The sequence below is a fragment of the Hippocampus bargibanti genome, linkage group LG06, assembly GCF_051943395.1.
Source record: "Hippocampus bargibanti isolate YZ-2025 linkage group LG06, ASM5194339v1, whole genome shotgun sequence".
Classification (NCBI taxonomy): domain Eukaryota; kingdom Metazoa; phylum Chordata; class Actinopteri; order Syngnathiformes; family Syngnathidae; genus Hippocampus; species Hippocampus bargibanti.
Genome location: NC_142739.1, coordinates 17,624,026 through 17,644,055, shown reverse-complemented (window position 1 = coordinate 17,644,055; position 20,030 = coordinate 17,624,026). Strand labels below are relative to the sequence as shown.

General features: G+C 41.1%; 1 protein-coding gene across 4 annotated transcripts in view; it reads right to left on the bottom strand.

Moving 5' to 3' along the window:
- cep162 (centrosomal protein 162) overlaps nucleotides 1–15,831 on the bottom strand; it is a 34,277-nt gene extending 18,446 nt beyond the window's left edge. For 2 of the 4 annotated variants that reach the window (XR_016115184.1, XM_088997833.1), the window contains exons 1-10: nucleotides 15,663–15,800; nucleotides 14,052–14,129; nucleotides 8,311–8,383; nucleotides 7,336–7,492; nucleotides 3,668–3,729; nucleotides 3,531–3,580; nucleotides 3,208–3,307; nucleotides 2,268–2,339; nucleotides 1,779–1,985; nucleotides 399–444 (exon numbers count right to left, since the gene is read on the bottom strand). Coding sequence is in view for 3 of the 4 variants with exons in the window: in XM_088997833.1 (XP_088853959.1) it covers nucleotides 399–444; nucleotides 1,779–1,985; nucleotides 2,268–2,339; nucleotides 3,208–3,307; nucleotides 3,531–3,580; nucleotides 3,668–3,729; nucleotides 7,336–7,492; nucleotides 8,311–8,383; nucleotides 14,052–14,102 (818 nt within the window). In the remaining variant the exon portion in view is untranslated. Of the gene's footprint in view, nucleotides 1–398; nucleotides 445–1,778; nucleotides 1,986–2,267; nucleotides 2,340–3,207; nucleotides 3,308–3,530; nucleotides 3,581–3,667; nucleotides 3,730–7,335; nucleotides 7,493–8,310; nucleotides 8,384–14,051; nucleotides 14,130–15,662 lie in introns of all 4 variants that reach the window. The other 2 variants (XM_088997834.1, XM_088997835.1) reach the window with 2 other exon arrangements.
- Nucleotides 15,832–20,030: the final 4,199 nt, after the last annotated feature.

Genomic DNA, 20,030 nt, shown 5'->3' with positions numbered 1-20,030 from the left:
CTAAGGTTTCCTACGCTGCATCGAATGTTGATGTTTTCCTAAAACTCAATATTCTGTGGGTCCTTGAATTTGAATAAAAATGACAAAAACATTGGCAGTGGAGAGGACACATTTTTGCACATCTGGCAGTGAGTGAGTTTAGCATTACAACAAAGTATGCTGTGGTTGAGGATGTATGGTTGAGGTGTAGCTAATAGCTTCTCACAACTAGTACAACATGTCTTACTCATTGAACCAAATATCCCAAAAGTGGAAATACACTCAATTTAATAAACATATTTTCATTTATAATCGTCTTCTGGATAAACAGGTGAGAAAAATGTTCAAGTCAGTATTTATTTGTCTTCATGACATGTTCATGACTATAAACATCACTGAGAACATTTTGTATCACTAACCTGACTGGGCGAATGGGCCGCATCAATTCTTCAGCAGTGGGTAATTCTAGAATGATAATAAATATACATCATGGTACTTCAGTTTAAATCAGGCTGAAGTCTACATGCTGAACTTTGAGATTATTTGAAATTAATATCATGTTTTCTAGCTAGTGAAAACACGTTTTTGCTAATTCAAAATGCATTGATTTGCTCTAGTATAGAATACAGGGGTACCTTCATTTACGCGTTTCATATTGTGTCTGAAAAAGCTAGTAACTCTGTTAAAGGACAACTGACGTCTCCGGACAACTTGTGTCCATAATTTGTAAAATGTCTTCAAATGACTTCAACTGAGCGTATTTTACAAAGATTCCACCGCATACAGCTATATTTTACGTTTTAAGACTCACGCTGAATATTCCGGAAGTCTTGTTTTTGAGTTGGTGACGAGTCCGTATGTTACGTCACTGAAGGAACGCCCCTGACTGAAAAAAGGACACATTGTAGCAGTCCTTCCATCACGTCAATGTATTTTGCTGTACTTTGGTCTGAAAACATCGTGTAGGACCACAAAGAGGCAGAAGAGGGTGACAAAGCTGATTAATTCCTTACGGCTTTGTCGCCATGTCCTGCCTTTTTGGGTGAGACATTTCCCACGCCTGATGCCTCAAAATGACACGGAATAAATTCTTTAATCAATTGCAAACATGTATGCTTTCTTCTTCAGAACTATTTGAATCATATTCATAACTGGATGAGTAACAAGAAAGCATATTCTCCGAATCTGAAGCCATTGTTTAGATTCTCGAGCAAGGCAAGACGTCTTGCCGTGACACCATGAACATGGGGGCGGGACCTTCTGAAACTGGCCACTTCCGGTTTCAAATTGAAGTAGTGCTTTTTAGACACTTTAAGTCATTTTTATTGGTCATAAGTCATTTTATTGGCATTTGACTAAAAATATCATAGTGCGTGTTTTGGGTATTTTAGATGCTATAAAACGTTTTTCTGATGTCAGTTAGGAAACAAAAAAGTGACGTCGGTTGTCCTTTAATGAGTATGTGAAACTCATTTTACCAGTTGAAATGAACTGCAATGCCATTTACCAGTTCGACTCCCTGAAAAAAGGTGTTTTTTTACTGAATAAAAATAGCACCAACAACACTTGGACAGTGAACTACAGCTCCATCCATTTTCAAATTTTCTTATCCTTACAAGGGTAGCCTGAGCCTATCCTCGCTGACTTCGGGCAGTAAATGGGATACATCGTCAGTTGTTTGCCAGCCAATTGTGGGTGTCGTATGTTCTTTAGGATTAAGACCATTTTTCATCTATCTGATATGCAACTATTTCATCATTATTTTTCTGTCAGGCCAAGTATGGTTCATAATACAATACCAGACTCATTGGTAGAGGCACATTCAGGTGACTTTGCGTCTTGCTGACGTTTGGAGGACAAAGCAATTGGGTTAGCGTTGTTCTCGTTCCATTCCAGGGACAGCCGATGCAGTTTAAGGTCATTGGAATCCTCTACAGTATTAATCTGTTGGTAGGCATTGTGAAGAGCGTCCATTTCTGACCCTGCACTCTGTACGTACAAATGGTCTGCAAAAAAAGCAAATGTGTGTTAAGTTATTCCCATTGTTGAGATATTTATAATAAAATGTTTCATAAGATTTTGTTTAGTTTTAATTTTTTAATTTTTATCTTATATGAACACGTCCAAAAAGAGAATCTCATCGCGGTGAACTGAAATAACTGGAAATTATCAATGAAAATCAGATGTTGCTTTTGAATTGTGGTCCAATCGGAAAAATAATTATGGAACTGGACAAAAAAAGTGGTCCGCTTCAGTTTAGAGGGCAAATTACGAATGTTGTGTATTACCCATTTCCTGAGATCCTGGTACCTCTGGTACTTCTTTCATTGTGCCCTCCAATTGTCCTTCAGAATGTTTATCTGAATTATTTAGTGAAACGAAAACCAATGACAAACAGATGAAGACATTGATATATACAGTAATTGATAATATCAACCATAACTGTTATATTCAACACATCAACAATATTGAGATCAGTGTTTAAACGTTTGAATGAAAATTAAAGTAAAATATTTGGAAATAAATCCTGAGGACTCGGGCATTTGGATAAAAATACCTTTTTTTTTGCTTAGTTAAAAATGCCAGAGACAGGAAAACATCTTCGCACTTAATGATGATCAAACAATTGGTTTACATGTTTCGATAATGGAGATTTTGGATTTAGATTTAAACCTTGCTAACAAACATACTATTTTAATCTCTAGTGACATGAATAAGACTTGAGAAAAGACTGTCCCCAATCTTTGAGTCAATCAATAACCAGTACTGCATTTTTTTAACATGTTTTGTCATTATGTTCATATAAATTCAGTCAAGCAATTAACTTTTACAGATGGGACTTTCAAATGCCATTTTTGGTTTCAGAGACGAAGTGTCTGCAGATTCAGTCATTTGCGTTCATTAATCCGCCTTTCAAAAGTTATCCGAGAGCTTTCTCTGACTGCTAGGTGCTAACGCTGGACTGGCAACAGTAATGGCGGATAGATGGTATCAAACCTCTCGGAATAATATCCGTGGCTAAGAGTTTAAAGTAAAATTTCAAATATGTTCAATGAACAATACAGGGCGGAAGTGCTGGTGGTTGTAAAAACCACATGGTGAACAACTGTTTCAGGGTGCAAACCAACAACAGGAAATAGTTTTCATTTCGTCCAATGTGATATAAGTTTTTAAGTCGTTGATATAAGTTTTCTATTTAATTGTATCGAGTAGTTGTATTTTCTGTACCTGAGTAAAATATGTTTTGCCTCAGGTACAGCTCTGTACCTGAGGCAATGTATCTTTCCTTTGCCATACCTTTTGAAATAACTGGTGACAATGTGAACATCTGGGAAAAAAAGGCCAAAGAATTAACATGTTTCATTTGATGAAAAACAAATACTGTAATATGCTTGATAGTGGAAGTCAGACAAGCAATCCTCCAAACGCCACCTTAACAAAAGAGGGTTCGTTGGGTTCATAGGCAGACCAGCTAAAATGCCAGTATGCGGTCCAACAACCCAACTGGGCTTCATATGAGGTCAAATTGCATCAGATAAAAAAAAACAAACCTCTACTGCAACATCCTCATCTTCAAAATGCTTATTGCACTGTGTCAAACCTATGAACGCCGAGGTAGGAGATAGGAAAGATTAGATGGAAGCACGAGACAGACATACAAGCAACCAAATAATTGCACCCATCTTACATGGAGAACCTCCAATCTTGATTTGATAGTCATCATTCAGATGAGGTGAATCCTCAGGGATCCTGTCGAGACGATACCCATTCTCATAACAATGTACAGTAATATCCTATATTACTCATAATGTGGCATAAATTATGGATTTCAATCTGATTTGGTAAATGGTGATCTTTTAGCTGGAAATAACAAACGTAAAGACCGAACCGAAAATGTTCAGAAGTTTTATATATATATATATATATATATATATATATATATATATATATATATACACACACACACACACACACACACACACACACACACACACACACACACACACAGTGAGACCTCAACTTACGAACTTAATTGGTTCCCAGACAGAGTGTGTAAGGCGAAAAGTGTGTATTCCCATAGGAAACCATTATGGGAATAATCCGTTCCCGGGTTTCCATAAAATATACTTTTCAACTAAATAAGCCTTAAAACTACACACAACCTACCTTATCCTATATATAACAAACGTGCTATTGTATTGTAATGAAAGAAATACACTGCACTGTATAAAAGTCACTTTATTTACATTTGTGATGGTCATTGATGGCTCTTAATTGACACCTGTTACTTTCTGACTTGTAAGGTCTTACGAAACTGAGGCATCACATTATCATTCATCATGTTGATGATTCTTATAGCCTTTTCTGAATGGAACTGTTCAATAAAAGCCTGCACATCAACTGTTGAATGGCCTGCTTCTGCTTGTCCTCTTGAAGGCAAATCAAATTCTCTGTGTTGATGACCTCATTATGGTCAGCAACAAGCTCCTCGATGCCATCTGCATTCATTTCGAGTCCCGTAGGTGCTGGCAGAGATTTTATGACAACAAAAGGCTCGAGTCCGATGATTCCACGGACGCGGAATAAAACGCGACAAAAGAAGGCGGGCGGGGCGAATAAAATGGCACACTCGCGTCTAACAATCACCTCGTGCAAAGCAAACACTTGGAGCATAAGCAAACATTTGGAGCACAAGACGTAGCGATGCACTTCCGTCGTAATTATGTCACTGGTGAGGTGACAGTGACTCGTTGAAATGAAATGAAATTGCAGAACGACAATGAAATGAAGTGTCGCGAACGTCGGCCACGTCCGAGCTGTCAACTCGCACGTGACAATTTAGCGTGACTATTGACACACTGTTCCGGTGTGTGTGAAAACACTAGCTCTGATTGGCTTACCATGACACATGACTCTACCGTTTAGCCAATCACAATCACATCTATCGCAACTTGACAGAAGGGTGCGTTCAAGTGTAGCAACACAAAAACGTTGGGAAGTGTTTGTCACCGCTCATTCAGTTAGACAATGCTTTCCAAACAGCCTAGAGTCATAAGAAGTCATGCGCTATTCTCGAACCTGAACGCACCTCAAGTCTTGGATGACAAATAAACAGAGCAGACGTGTACGGCTGGTAGTTTCTTCAATTTATTCATAGTAACGCACCACATTTGAACTGAGGCTGAACACGAGCCTGTGGTGTTTATTTTCCGGTCCCATAATAGTAAAATTATCAGCAAAAAGCTCCAAGTAGGCGATCGACATGTGCATTCAATGAGAAGGGGTATGAAAGTAGCGCCGCGCTGTTCGGTCGTGCTTCTGCCGAAGATCACTTTCGCCAAATCCGAAGGTCGTGTGCTTGATGGACCGGCCGTGGTGGGTGTGTATTATGAAAATAGTACGTATTATAACGCTTAATTTTCATAAATTAATTAAATATATAGAAAACTTCTGAACATTTTCGGTGTGTTTACTGGATATTTTAATAATTTGGGCCCGTAAGTCATTGGTGGAGCCATTTATGGCATCCATAATAGCCGTTGCAGCACACATCTGTTCATCATGTCCCGCCTGAACCAGGAAGTAGTCTGTTACCTCACCAACATATGAACAAGCAGAGCAGGCTTTTCACACTACAACCTTGGTGAAGATGTGCGCTGTAAAAGGTATAATTTTCATTCTCTTTGTGTGATGCAAAGCACACCAGAGGAGATGATGTGTTCATTCCAGTCTGGTTTCCGTCCAGTACAGAATCGGCCTTCATAAAAATCACTAACAATCTTCTTATGGCAGCAGACTCCGAATTATTCTCTATTCTCATCCTCCTCGACCTGCCCGCAGCTTTTGACACCCTTTCTCACCCCATCCTGCTCAACAGACTTTCCACTTTAGGTATCACTCACACCCCACTTTGCTGGTTTCACTCCTATCTCTCTGGCCACTCACAGTTCATCCAAATCAACTCCTTCATTTCACGGTCCTCCCCTGTGTCTTCTGGTGTGCCCCAAGGCTCTGTCCTGGGGCCCCTTCTCTTTATTATCTACCTTCTTCCCCTTGGCAATTTAATATTGGTAATTTTGGAAGACACTTTCACTGCTTCGCGAATGACACCCAACTCTACCTCTCAGCAAACCTGACACCTCTTTTCCACCTTTATCCCTTTCACACTGCCTCTCAGAAATTGAATCCTGGTTTTCCCATAACTTCCTCAAACTTAACAGTGATAAAAATGAACTTCTCCTTGTCGGTACAAAATCCACCTGACACAAAGCCAACAGTTTCTCACTATTGACAGTTCATCTGTGTCCCCCTACCTTCAGCTCAAGAGCCTGGGTGTCATCATCGATAGCTTACGATCTTTCCACTCCCATATAAATACATAACTCGGTCCGCATATTTCCACCTACACAATATCGATCGTCTCCATTACTCTCTCCCCCCTCACACCACTGCTGTCCTTGTCCACAGTCTCGTCTCCTCCCGTATCGACTATGGCAACTCACTTCTTTTCGGTGTCCATTAAAAATTTCTCCATAAACTCCAACTAGTCCAGAATTCCTCAGCCCGGATCATCACAAAAAAAAAACTCCTTTCACCACGTCACCCCCGTCCTACAGCACCTCCACTGACTCTCTGTCAAACTCAAAATCAAATTAAAAATACAGGTACTTCAATATACATTTAAAGCAATCCATAACCTTGCACCCCCCCCCCCCCCCCCCCATCTGTCTGACCTTCAAATTTCCGTTCCCTCCCGGTCCCTCAGATCCTCATCCTCCCTCCACACCTGTGTCCCTTCTGCCTGTCTCACCACGATGGGCTGCAGAGCTTTCAGCCGCTCTGCTCCGAACGTCTCGAACTCACTTCCACCCAACATTCGAAATATAGACTCTCTTCCCACCTTCCAATGCCACCTCAAAACCAATTTGTTTATAAATGCATTCACAGTTTAGTTAAATCAGCTCTTTATTTATTGTTCTGGTGTTTATTGTTCTTTTAATTGTTAAATGTCCTTGGGTGCTTTGAAAGGCGCTTGTAAATTAAATGTATTATTATTATTATTATTATTATTATTATTATTATTATTATTATTATTATTATTATTATTATTATTCAATGCTTATCGTCAGTTTCACTGTTGAAATTATTTTTACTAACTGTGTAGATGGATAGGGCGGATCCATGTTTACCCTTTCGTGCACCTTGTAACTTAATAACACAGTAAATTGTCCACTGTAGTAAACGCTGTCCTTAAAAGGGTTAAGATTCAGTTTCCACAGATATTTAGTTTCCTAATTTGATTTTAACTGACAGCAAATGTAAAATACAACAATACAAATACCACTATTTACCTACCTGCAGTAAATACCCGTCGTATAACCTGGAATGTCGATCTCTTTGTTCAACTGACAATAATCTTGATGAGATGAAGCCCGTGCTTCAAGTTCTCCAAAGAACTTGGCCTTTTCCTCTTCTTCCATCAAAGTGTCCAATCCCTCACTTGAGCTTGCACCTGTCAGAAATAAGAAGACGATAAACGGTATGTTCATAAATTTTACTGAATATTCCGTTGAACTGCTTCATAATGTTGATGATGGATGAGATTTGAGTGACAAGACAAGTGTATATTGGACCAGATGAAGGATCCCACATACACTTTGTGTATTGTGCTTATAGGGAGCCACAACTCTACACACAGACACACAAAGCAGTGAAAAGAGCTATTCAAAGTAATCATAAGTCTAAATCAGTATAGAATGGTAGTTGTGTACAGATCCGGGAGATAACCCTTGACTATAAGGAGGCTCTCAGGACCATGAGGAAGAGTAAGGGGTGAAACAGTGCATTAATAATGCCAGCATACCATACAAATCCCTTTATGGCTAGCAAATATGAACATCGGTGACAATATCAGCATAGGAGGACATTGGTCAGGACTCCAGGAGATAATATGTAGTGTAGGAATAGCCAACTAATCTCAAATGAGGCACACATTGATCCAGAGAGAATCCAATGAGCAACTGTGATATTTGAGCCCACTTGAGCAAAATGAGAATGAATCATAATAAATGGAAAACTTGAAGCTGCGTCATGTTGAGCATGGCCAGCTGTGAAATGTGAGCATTTTTGAATGCGTGTGACATTTGATTGCTTCATGATGTCATGATAATCATTAGCGCTGCATATCTGCTTAAGAAGAAAAAGAGCCATGAAGAGAATTGATACATATTGACATGAACACAGTAATATCAGTTACTTGTTTGGTGCTAAATTGCTTTAATAGTTCCCATTTCACGACTATATTTTCTCCCTTTCATGTTGGCACATTACCTTTCTGGGATTGATGACTACTTTTTGAAGACGACTGCTTGTCACGTAAATCCCCTGAGTCATCTGAAATAGACTGAAAAGTAACCATGGTCAAATCAGTGTGAGGGATATCTTTGTATTTAGAATTCAAGAAAACAAAATCTGGTTAGTAAATTTAAGTTAGTATGTTTGATAGGCTACTGTGGTATTTTATTTTACTGATAAAAAATCATACAATTTTATCAACAAAATAAATCCTCAGTAATTGATCTGATCCGTCCTTGGAAGAATTGCATTGACGTCGCACCTGCTTTCAGGCATACAAAGTAACAGTGGGGCTGTACAGCATAATTACTCCTATATGTTTTAAGAGATCCAAAATTAACTGCACCACACATTCACAAAAGCAGGGTCAAACCTCAGACATTTGAATGAGGATGGATTTACACTGCACGGTTCAAGTGACACAATGCAGATTTCCTTGATCTCAAAAAGCACTTCTTGGAATAAATTGCCCGGCATAAAAAGAACAACCACATGCAGTCAGGCAACTTCCAAATGTGAATTTGAATGAAATACAGGTGCAAATTCCCTCACAACTTGATTGCTACAGTATGATGGTGGGAAATGGAAGCAAGTCACATTCATTTGCAGTAAACTTTCAGAGCAACATTTTTCATTTGTTTAGTTGGTTTTTGTGTGTAAACTTCACTATTTCCGGTTTTGTTCATTGAACACAGTGATTCCGTATGCAATTTAAAGGACAACCGACGTCACTTTTTTGTTTTTTAACTGACACCAGAAACATGTTTTATTGCATCTAAAATACCCAAAACGTGCAGTATGATATTTTTAGTCAAATGCAAAACACCAATAAAAATGACTTAAAGTCCAAAATCTGCAAAAAAATGAGCTGCGAATTGGGCATTTTCAGAAAGTCCCGCCCCCCTTTCGTGACGTCACACCAAGACGTCTTGCATTGCTTGTGAATCAAAACAATTGCTTCAGATTCGGAAAATATGCTTTCTTGCAGTGACGTGCAGTCAGTGGAGGCAGGGGAGGCAGTGCCTCACCTGTCATCATGGAAATATCAAATGAAAAAATAAATTAAACAGTTACAGCAAAGTCTCGTTATATCGATATTCAAGGGAGTCCGAAAAAATATCGATATAACCGGGACTATCGATATATCCGACCCTGTTTGCATGTAATTTTCTCTGTACGTGCATAGAAATAGTATCGATATAACCGGGACTATCGATATATCCGATATCGATATAACGAGACTTTACTGTATATGTATTTAGTGATTTGTACTTTAAAGTTCTTGTCCATTTAACTTCACCGTTTTAGGATTTTTTTCTAAATCGCTGAATTTTCACATTTACCGTTCAAATACTAAGTAGAGACGAGCAGTGAGGCACCAGCCGACTGATCCTCACTATGGATTGCGCAACCACTATGCTTACTGTGCTGGCTTGCTCTGTAGTGAGACCGCATTGCTGTCCTTCTGCATATCGCTATTAAAGCGTTCAAACACGTTTAGTATATGAACTAAATTTCTACAGTTTAGCTGGTGTATATAATGTAGAGTCATTGTACATTATAAACACTGTACTCCAGTGTTTATTTTGTTTTATTTTTATCAAAACGCTGTGCGCAGGTGAGGCACACAGTTCGCCCGCCTCATGACAGGCAGGGGGCGCTTGTGATTCTAGAGATACTTCTTACTCCACGTCTGCAGAATAATAGAATTAGAGACAGAAAGCTACAGTAAACAGTTAGCAAGTAAAGTGCAACCCTGCAGTCATTTTTTTCGTGTTGCTTGGCCTCACTTTCAGAATGGAGGATTACATATCTAAATTGAAAGAATTTTCTAAACTGGACTTTCAATCGAAGCAGGAGGTAATAATTAAAGGAAGACCAACACCGAAGCTAAAACGTTTGCTTAAGACAACGGGACACAATAATCGCTCTTTTCAGGCGGACTGGTACACACGAAAAGGCTGGCTGTGTTGATGTCCAGCAAGAAGCCGCCTTTTCTGCTTTTCCTGCCTTCTGTTCTCAATTTGTGACAATGTCTGGACTCTAATGGGATATTGTGACCTGAAAATTTTACAACGGAGCCTCATCAAAAATGAGCGAAGACTCAACATCAGAATCCACAATGCTAAGGTAAAGGAGAACCGTGAGATTTTAAAAGATCTCATCAATGCCACCTGCTTCCTTGCCAAACAACAGCTGGCATTTCGTGGAAATGATGAAAGTAAGGGCTCTGCTCATCGTGGCAACTATGTTGAACTATTACATGCTTTCGCTCAGAAAGATGACAGGCTAGCGCAGGCATGGGCCCGTTAGGCTTTTTAATCCGGCCCGCCGAACCTGCCCAAATTATAGTAAAAACAGTGTCTGAAACTCATGACAAAAAGTTAGCAGAAAACAGGGTAGATAACTGAAAGGTTGCCTGCCCCATTTTTCACAACTTGAAGCACAATGAGTCAACTACCCACATTTAAAAACATTGTCACAAAGTTTATAGTTTTTTTTGAAATCATGAATGTACCTACTACAAATGCTACCTTGCTTAATTTGCGGTAAATGTGCATGGGTAGATTTTGCTGCAGTAGTCGATTGTCATTGGGGTGCACAATGCAACGTTTGCATTGCTTCCTACGAGCCACTAAGCCCCTTTCATTAGTCTCACGTACACTTTACAGTCACGGTTTAATGTAAATTTACGTTTTGTAGCGTCACATATGTTGTTAGCTTCTTTTGAATCTTTCTTCTGGGCTGAGGTTCTGTGCATCTATTTTGGAAAATGATATGCAATTGCACGACTTTATAACGCTTGCGAAAGTCCGGAAGAAAGAAGCAGGCTTCTGATTGGCTGCCGTGCCGAGTATGCAAATTTCACTGCTGGTAGCCTATGTTTGTGTGCTCGGCGACGGTACACGTGTATTGTTTGCGCGTGAAGGCGAGGGCGTCTGAGAGGAGTTTGTTGAGCGCGCGGTCAGGACAACCCATCTATGATTTGGCGGAATTTAACACAAGTAGGTATTATTGAGTTTGAATATTTCGTTGTGGAATCATATGTTTTGAATGTTGAAAGTGATTCCATTTTTCAATAAATGTTGATTTCTTTAACTTTGCACCTTCGATTGAAACTTATTAAAAACAGACGCAATCTTGATAAATCACGGTGCAATGTTATTTTAATCTATTTCCATTTCCTCCTCCAAGTATCTGTGAAATAGTATGTAAACGCCATATTCCTTGAGACAAATTTATTAACTGATCAGGGATATTTTTCACATTTGAAAGACATTTAATAAATTGGGTTCTTACTGTGCTATGAGGTGTACACACTACATTTAAAGGACAACCGGCACCATTTTTTTTTTGTTTCCCACTGACATCAGAAAAACATTTTATAGCATCTAAAATACCCAAAACAGGCAGGCTGATATTTTTAGTTAAATGAAAAACACCAATAAAAATGACTTCAAAATGAATCCGGAAATGACCAGTTTCAGAATGTCCCACCCCATTGTTCGTGACGTCACGCCAAGACGTCTTGCCTTGCTCAGAATCAGAATCAGAATCAGAATACCTTTATTCGTCCCGCAATGGGGAAATTTGCAGTCCACAGCAGCAATAGAAGAGGGATGGGGTATCCCATCAAAATCGAGAATCAAAACAATGGCTTCAGATTCGGAGAAGATGCTTTCTTGTTACTCATCCAGTTATGAATATGATTCAAATAGTTCTGAAGAGGAAAGCATAAATGTTTGCAATTGATTCAAGGAGTCCTCCCATATCAATTCGAGCCGTCAATGACAGCAATGTAGCACCCAGAAAATGCAGAAGATTGCGCCAGTGCTCCGTTGGAAATGGGCTGATTTGTCAGCTGGGAATTTGTGTCAGCGAATACCAAATAGTTGTCTTGGTGCAACACACAACGATTCACCATCGCGTTATTTATGTGTTTTCCTTCTAATTTCGCCATCAACACGGATCAACACGAAGTTTTCAGACCAAACAAAGTACTCAAAATGCATTGTGTGTCGCTTTCTCGGTCAGGGGCGGTCCAAACGTGACGTCACATGGGGATCGTCATCAACTCGAAAACAAGACTTCGTGAATATTCAGCGCAAGTCTTAGAACGTAAACTATAGCTATATGCTGTGGAATCTTTGTAAAATACGTTCAGTCGAAGTCATTTGAAGTGATTTTATAAATTATGGACATAACTTGTCCGGAGGCGTCGGTTTTCCTTTAATGCTTTATGTTTAGTATTTCCGGCCCAAACACTCCCTCCAAATGCTCCTGGCCCGGCCCCTCTGTCAAATTTTAGAACCCAATGCGGCCCACGAGTCAAAAAGTTTGCCCACCCCTGGGCTAGCGAGTCATTTTGGGACATCCACTATATTTTCTAGCCTGTGAAACAGATTACAGAACGATTTAATTGAAGCAGTTGGTGATGTCATTAGAAATGACATTAAAAAGGAGATCGGTGCAGCCCCATTTGTTGCTGGAGAAGTAGACAAGATTGTCATTCTCAGCACTGAAAACATACAGTCGGACTGATCAAGGACGACTTTCTTCACTGGCAGTGATCTCCGTTGAGACAGAGAGACTTTTAAAACTGAAGAAAGATAAGGAAGGCTTCTACAAAGAAGTTATTGATGCCTTTCTTCAGAAGGAGCGGCGCATGGACTAAAGGTAACACGATAAAAACGTTTTTTTTAATTATTTTTTTCTATGCTAGTTTGTATATATAAAAAATGCTGACATGAAATTTTAAACAAAATACATTAACTGTTGCCAATTAAATGGTGAATAAACTACTCTGTAGAGTTCATATGTTTGTAAATCTGACTATGATGACGTCAGTGCCTCACCAGCCATGAACCTCACCGCACGTCACTGCTTTCTTGTCAGTGACGTGCAGTCAGTGGAGGCAGGTGAGGCAGTGCCTCACCTGTCATCATGGAAAGCTGTCATGGAAATATCAAATGAAAAAATAAATTAAACAGTTAGATGTATGTATTTAGTGATTTGTTCTTGTCCATTTAACTTCACCGTTTTAGGATCTTTTTCAAAATCGCTGAATTTTCACATTTACCGTTCAAATACTAAGTAGAGACGAGCGTGACGTCATTGATGACGTCAGTGCCTCACCAGCCATGAACCTCACCGCACGTCACTGTTTCTTGTTACACATCCAGTTATGAATATGATTCAAATAGTCCTGATGAGCAAAGCATACATGTTTGCAAAAAGAATTTATTTGGGCCATTTTGAGGCAAACGGGCAGGGGGGGGGGTGTCTCAAAAAGAGGCAGAAAAATGGCGACCAGCTCCGGTGAGGAATGAATCAACTCGTTTCCACAGCTCTGATACATTCTTTCCATGGAGTTTGCCTCCCTCTGCTGGTGGCTTTTGGATGTAAAACATGGTTTAAAAAAACAGTACAGCAAAATACATTGACGTGATGGAAAGACGCTACAATGCGTCTTTTTTACGGAGAGGATGCGATCCTTTTCTGACGTCACGTACGGACTCGTCACCAACTCAAAAACAAGACTTCCTGAATGTTCAGCGGGAGTCTTAAAACGTAAAATATAGCTATATGCGGTGGAATCTTATTAAAATACCCCCAGTAGAAGTCATTTGAAGCAATTTTACAAATTATGGACACAACTTGTCCGGAGACGTCGGTTGTCCTTTAAGTGGAGATTATTTTGGGCACGATCTACTCACCTCCTTCATGAACAGTTCATCTGGCTTTTCTCTGGCCTGATTTTGATACATTCTGGTGGTCTGTGCTCATCTGAAGTCCTGCCAATGAGAAGAATTAAAATATTTTATGCGTGTAATATATGTAAACTCCGTAGTTTGCATTTTCTCTCCATACTTGTGTGATTTTCTTTTCTGTATGCTATGGTTTCCTACCACAGTTCAAATATGTGCAAGGGAGGTTAACTGGAGACTGATTCAGCCAGTGTTTCTCAAATTTATAGAGCCAATGCACAATGACACCTAATCTGCCAGCACTCCGCCAAACAAAGGATGTCATGTAAACTCTTGAAATAATGAAGGAATCACACATTAATTGGAGCCCCTGCCATCTCCTGGAAGAGTATCTACCTGCATTTGCTTTGCCTGTCACTTTAGGTTGCTGGAATAAATGGATGAACAAAGATACATTTGTAGTGAAATAATTATTTGTCGACCAATTATAGGAAATTGGATAAGAGTCCCAATAGCTTGTCAACATATTCACAACAGAAACAATAGATATAAAAGAAAAATCTGTACTTTATAATTACAGATCTTTCTCTCACTCTCTGTCTGCCTCTCTTTCTTTTTAACCTCCCAAAATTTTGGGAGAAGGGACTGCGCCAATAAGGATTTTAAACAAAAAAAAGGTATTGCCCTTGCAATGGGGTTGCTATGAGAAAAAGAGAGAATGTGAGTTCAGATATTGGTTAGAGCTGCAGTGATTTCGATGAGCAAATCTAACGCGGCATGGTTTATTTATTTAAACAAAAACCACAGTATACATTATTAAGCTTTACAATACATTTACAGTGGAGCCTTCAAATTACAATGACATACAACGCAACAATCAGTTTCTTTCTGTCTATCTATCTATCTTTTTAATAATCATCTGAATCATACTCTCTACGAGCGGCATGGTGGTCGTCTGGTTTGCACCAGTGTGAGTTAGCATGTTCTCCCCGTGCTTGTGTGTTTTTTTTCTGGGTACCCCAGTTTCTTCCCATGTTCACAAAAAATGCATGACCGGTTTATTGATCACTCTAATTTGTCACAGAGTGTGAATGTGAGTGTGAATTGTTGTTTTTCTATATGTGCTCTGAGAAACACGGAACCAGTTCAGGCTGAAGACAGCTTTGGAAGCCACCATTACCCTTGTGAGGATAACCAGATCAAATAACCGATGGATATTCTCAGTAAAAGCATATCTGTATGTTTTACATGTATAACTATCTATTTGTGTGCCTCATAAATGAGTTAAAGTAAAATATTCCCTGTCCTCTGGACTAGGACAGTGAAATAAATAAAGCAGCTGGGTACGTTAAAAAGCGTATTTCAAATCTACGCTCATAGCTTGGGAAAGGGGACTTCCTGCTCAACTCATATTTCTCTAATAAAAGGATATCAAATATTACGTTTTTAAAATGACAGCTGGGGACGTTTCTTTGGTAATCAAGTGACACTTCCAGGGGGGGGGAAACTACACGCTCACAATTATCGTTAGTCAATGTCGACATTTCATCCTAATGCAAATTTGCCGTTTTAAATACAACAATCAATTAAGAAACATACAATAGTAGTACAATAACGTACCGTTTCCCCAAAATTTGGGAAATAATTTTGGGGGTAACGCAAGGCAGCTACGTTTACACCACACTTAAATAATTTGATAACTATGTTCAACGTCTGTTTTCACTAACCACGTTCACTCACATGAAATGTGAAAACAGCCCGACCAGATACAAAAAAAAACATGTATTTCCTGGTCACGTTACCCTTTGACAATCTGTCATAGATATATAATATATAAACACCGAATTTTGCGAGCGTCAGAGCATCCGCCATATTTAGTGTGGCAAATCTGCATCAAAACTAATGCAACTGAGTTTTGGTCTTTATGTGACGGGCGTCACAACAGTGACTGTCTTCATCTCCACGATGCTGCCGTATTAATGAAGACGAGACGCGTGGATGTGTCTTTTTATTTCTTTTATTTCTGCAACACAGTATGGCAGAAGGGATGGGTGAAGTCGCATGGGTTTCGTCTTGTGATTAACCTGAATCTCCTCGAGATTGTTCTGCAATGCAAAACATTGTAGATAACAAAACAGAATTAACAACGTGTGATCGTATAGTGGTTATTTACAGAAAAAGAGAATACAACACAAGTTCACTGTTATTTACAAGATGTCCCTGAACGCATCATGGGTGGAGACTCGGCAGAACACACGGTGCGCTAGTAATGGCTGGCGCGCAGTTCAACCCGCCACGGACACTCACGGGCAAATGAAACACGACACAAGAAACTAAATATTGTTCAATAAAAACGAAATGAAACAATTATTACCTGCAACACAGTATGGCAGAAGGGATGGGTGAAGTCGCATGGGTTTCGTCTTGTGATTAACTGCGATAGAAAAGCACTTGTGCTCCAAAGTTCCACTCGACAAAACATGAAGTAAATAATGACACAAAAAGTAATCTGGACTCGAAATGAATAAGGGAACTAATTAGATAACACTAGACAGTACAAAAGGGGAAACAAAATAAGATATTGTCATGAAAATGCGCGTTAATCGAGACCAACAGAAAATTGCGACTCACCCTAAATCTCCTCGAGATTGTTCTGAAAACTATGGGCGGGACATAGTGCCACACTGTGCGCCGTTGCGTCACTTCCTTCATAATTTAATAATCTAAGCGCACAACTCCGTTACATACACCCCCCTTAAATTATGCAGAAGTGAGGCAACATACACACGGAAGACAACAGAAAGACCAACATGCAAAATAGACAAGGTTATCGGGCAAGGATGTACAAGGAAGTCAATCATAGGAATTCTTCTTTCAGAAGTGTGAAGGAATAGGGTGGTTCAAAACCCATCCTATCACAGACTAGTAGAAATGCCATTTACATTTCACAAAACAGCACATAACTACACCCGTTACTGAGAAGCCATAAAGATAATGGCGACAATTGGCACACAGCACAAGCCAAAAAAAAAAAAAGAATCAAATGGTCATATTAAACCCACATTAATGTTGGCATCCCGACACTCTGATAGGACATTTCACATATCAGCCTGTCAGGGGGTTTAACTGTCCTACCACATCTCGTGAAATTGACAGGGCCCTGTGTGTCTTGTGGTTGTGTGCAAATTACCTCCTCAAGTTCAGTCTCATCTGGGGGTGAGTCAGGGGTCGAGTGTGCTATGTCAAACACCGGGTCTGTCGAAAGTTCAGTCTGTGTGTGGATATCATGGCCTGCTGACTGACTTCTCTCACTGACATCCCCTCGACATGCATCAGCGAAATCATGCTCTGAAGAGAAGTGCTCATGTTTCTCTGTCTGAGCTGGAGACTGCATGACCCAGTTCTCAGTGCGCAGCTGAGTGTCCTCCTGATCATCAGGAACTGAGCTTTTGTCACTCCCACAATGTGCGTCCATCTCTGACCCCTCTGAACACAAACCAGGCTCCACCTGCCCCGAGAATGTCAAGAAGTCAACCGGGAGCAGTAAGTTCCTGTGTACGACCTTCTCTCTGCCTGTGGCATCATCCCGGATCCTGTACACATTGATCAACGGCTTCACAGACACCACGTCATAAGGGGTTGACTCCCAACGATCCGCAACCTTCCGCTTGCCCTTCTCGCCTCGATTGGCTAGTAGCACCTTGTCACCAACAGCCAATGGCGACCCCTTGACTTTGCGGTTGTAGATCTGGGCGTGGCGGGTCTGTTCCTTGGCTGCATGCTGTTGAGCAATTTGCACGGCTTCAGAAAGGTCTCTCTTCAAGGTGCTCACAAACTCATTGTGACTGACAACATTGGCGTTCTCCAAGACATGATGGAACATGATGTCAATGGGCAAGCGAGGGACACGTCCAAACATCAAATAGAATGGCGCAAAGCCCGTCGTCTCATGTACTGTGCAGTTATAGCAGAAAGTCAACATATTCAACATTTGTGGCCATTTGGACCTAGACTTTGGGGGAAGTGTTCTGATCAGCCCTCCAAGGGTCCGGTTGAATCTTTCTGCGATGCCATTACCCATGGGATGATACGGTGTTGTGTGGGACTTATGCACCCCTGCCATCTCAAGAAGATCCTTGATGAGTCTACTCTCAAAGTTGGCTCCCTGATCCGAATGGATCCTTTTGGGGAACCCATAAATGCAGAAGAACTTGTCCCACAGGCAGCGGGCAACTTGCTTTGCTGATTGGTTCCTGCAGGGGAAGGCGAGAGCCAACTTTGAGAAGTGGTCGGTGACGACGAGGACATCGGTGGTTTTCTTGTCGCCGGACTCTGCTGTCCAAAAATCAATGCATACCAGTTCCATTGGAGCCGAAGTGGGGATGTTCTCCAGGGGTGCCCGGGCGTCTGGCTCGGGGATCTTACCCAAGATGCACCTCTGGCACTGCCTTACATGTTTCGTAATGTCTTTCTCCATCCCTGTCCAAAAGAACCGTTCACTAGCCAAGGAGAGTGTCCGAGAACAGCCCTGATGACCAGCCGCGTCATGCACACCATGTAGGACTTGGTGTTTCAGAGACCCAGGTATGACCAACTGAAAGACTCTTCTGTTCATGTGGCGATCTTTCCTTACTCTGTAAAGAGTCCCGTCACTAACTTTCAGCTTCTTCCAGTGCCTCAGCAACAAAAGAACACAGCTCGTCTCAGCTGCTCTTTCATGTTTGGTAGGTCTCATATGTCGCTGCACATAGAACATGACTCGGCTGACTGTTGAATCTTGGTGCTGCAGGTCACGTAACTGACTATGGGGAATGACAATGGAAGGGTCTTCTTCAGGTAGCTGTAGTGACAATGGGGTTGCTCCAGGGAGTCGAGAGGTCCCGCCAGTCTGATGGACGTCTAAAACTGCAGACACCTCCTGCGCATCAATTGCACTTCCAGAAGACTGATCAGGAGCTTCTCCCTGGGGAACTTCTCCATCATGATCACCATCCATGTGGACAGCCTGACAGTTGGTGGTGAAACGGTAAGCATCCTGTACAGTCTCATTCACGACCCCTTGGACTCCATTGAGTAGGTATTGGTAGGGTTCTTTCACCAGGCGATGGCTCACGCAAGACTGAACGAAGGGTTCTCGACTCAGTGCATCAGCCACTATGTTCTTGGGCCCTGGGACGTACTTCAAGTCAAAGTCATATGCTGCCAGCTTCGACACCCACCTCTGCTCGCAGGCATCTAGTTTGGGCTTCGTCAGGATATATGTCAAGGGGTTGTTGTCAGACCATGAAGTAAAATGTCTGCCTTTTAGCCAGTGGGAAAACTTGTCACATACGGCCCACTTTAAAGCAAGAAATTCGAGCCGATGTGCAGGGTAGTTCAATTGGGCTCGTGACAGCGTTTTACTAGCAAATGCCACTGGTCTCGCAACCTTGTCATCAGGCTGAAGCTGGGAGAGGACGGCTCCAATGCCGTCAAACGATGCATCGACTGCAAGGATGAAAGGTTTCTCAGAGTCAGGGTGGGCCAACGTTACACTGTTTGACAGATCGTGCTTCAGAGTCTCGAAGGCAGTTTGACATTCAGTGGTCCAGTCCGCCGGTGTCAACTTCACATGACTTGATGCATCCGATGTGGGTTTCGACCTGCGTCTGGCCTTACCACGGGTTTTCTGGCCTGAAAGGAGCTTGAAAAGGGGCTTGGCCTTGATGGAGCAGTCCTCAATGAAGTGCTGATAATACAACACCATTCCCAAGAAAGATCTAATTTTCTTCTGCGAGGGAGTGAGGCCATCACTGTCCATTAGGTCTGGTACCTGTACACTATTTATCGCTTCCACCTTTTCAGGGTCTGTCCGTACCTCTGACTCTGAGACAACATGGCCAAGGAACTTCACAGATCTCCGAAGAAAGTGACACTTCTTCGGAGCAAGCCTCAGATTATGGTTCTTCAAGCGGGAGAAAACCATCTCCAATCGCTCAAGCGCAATCT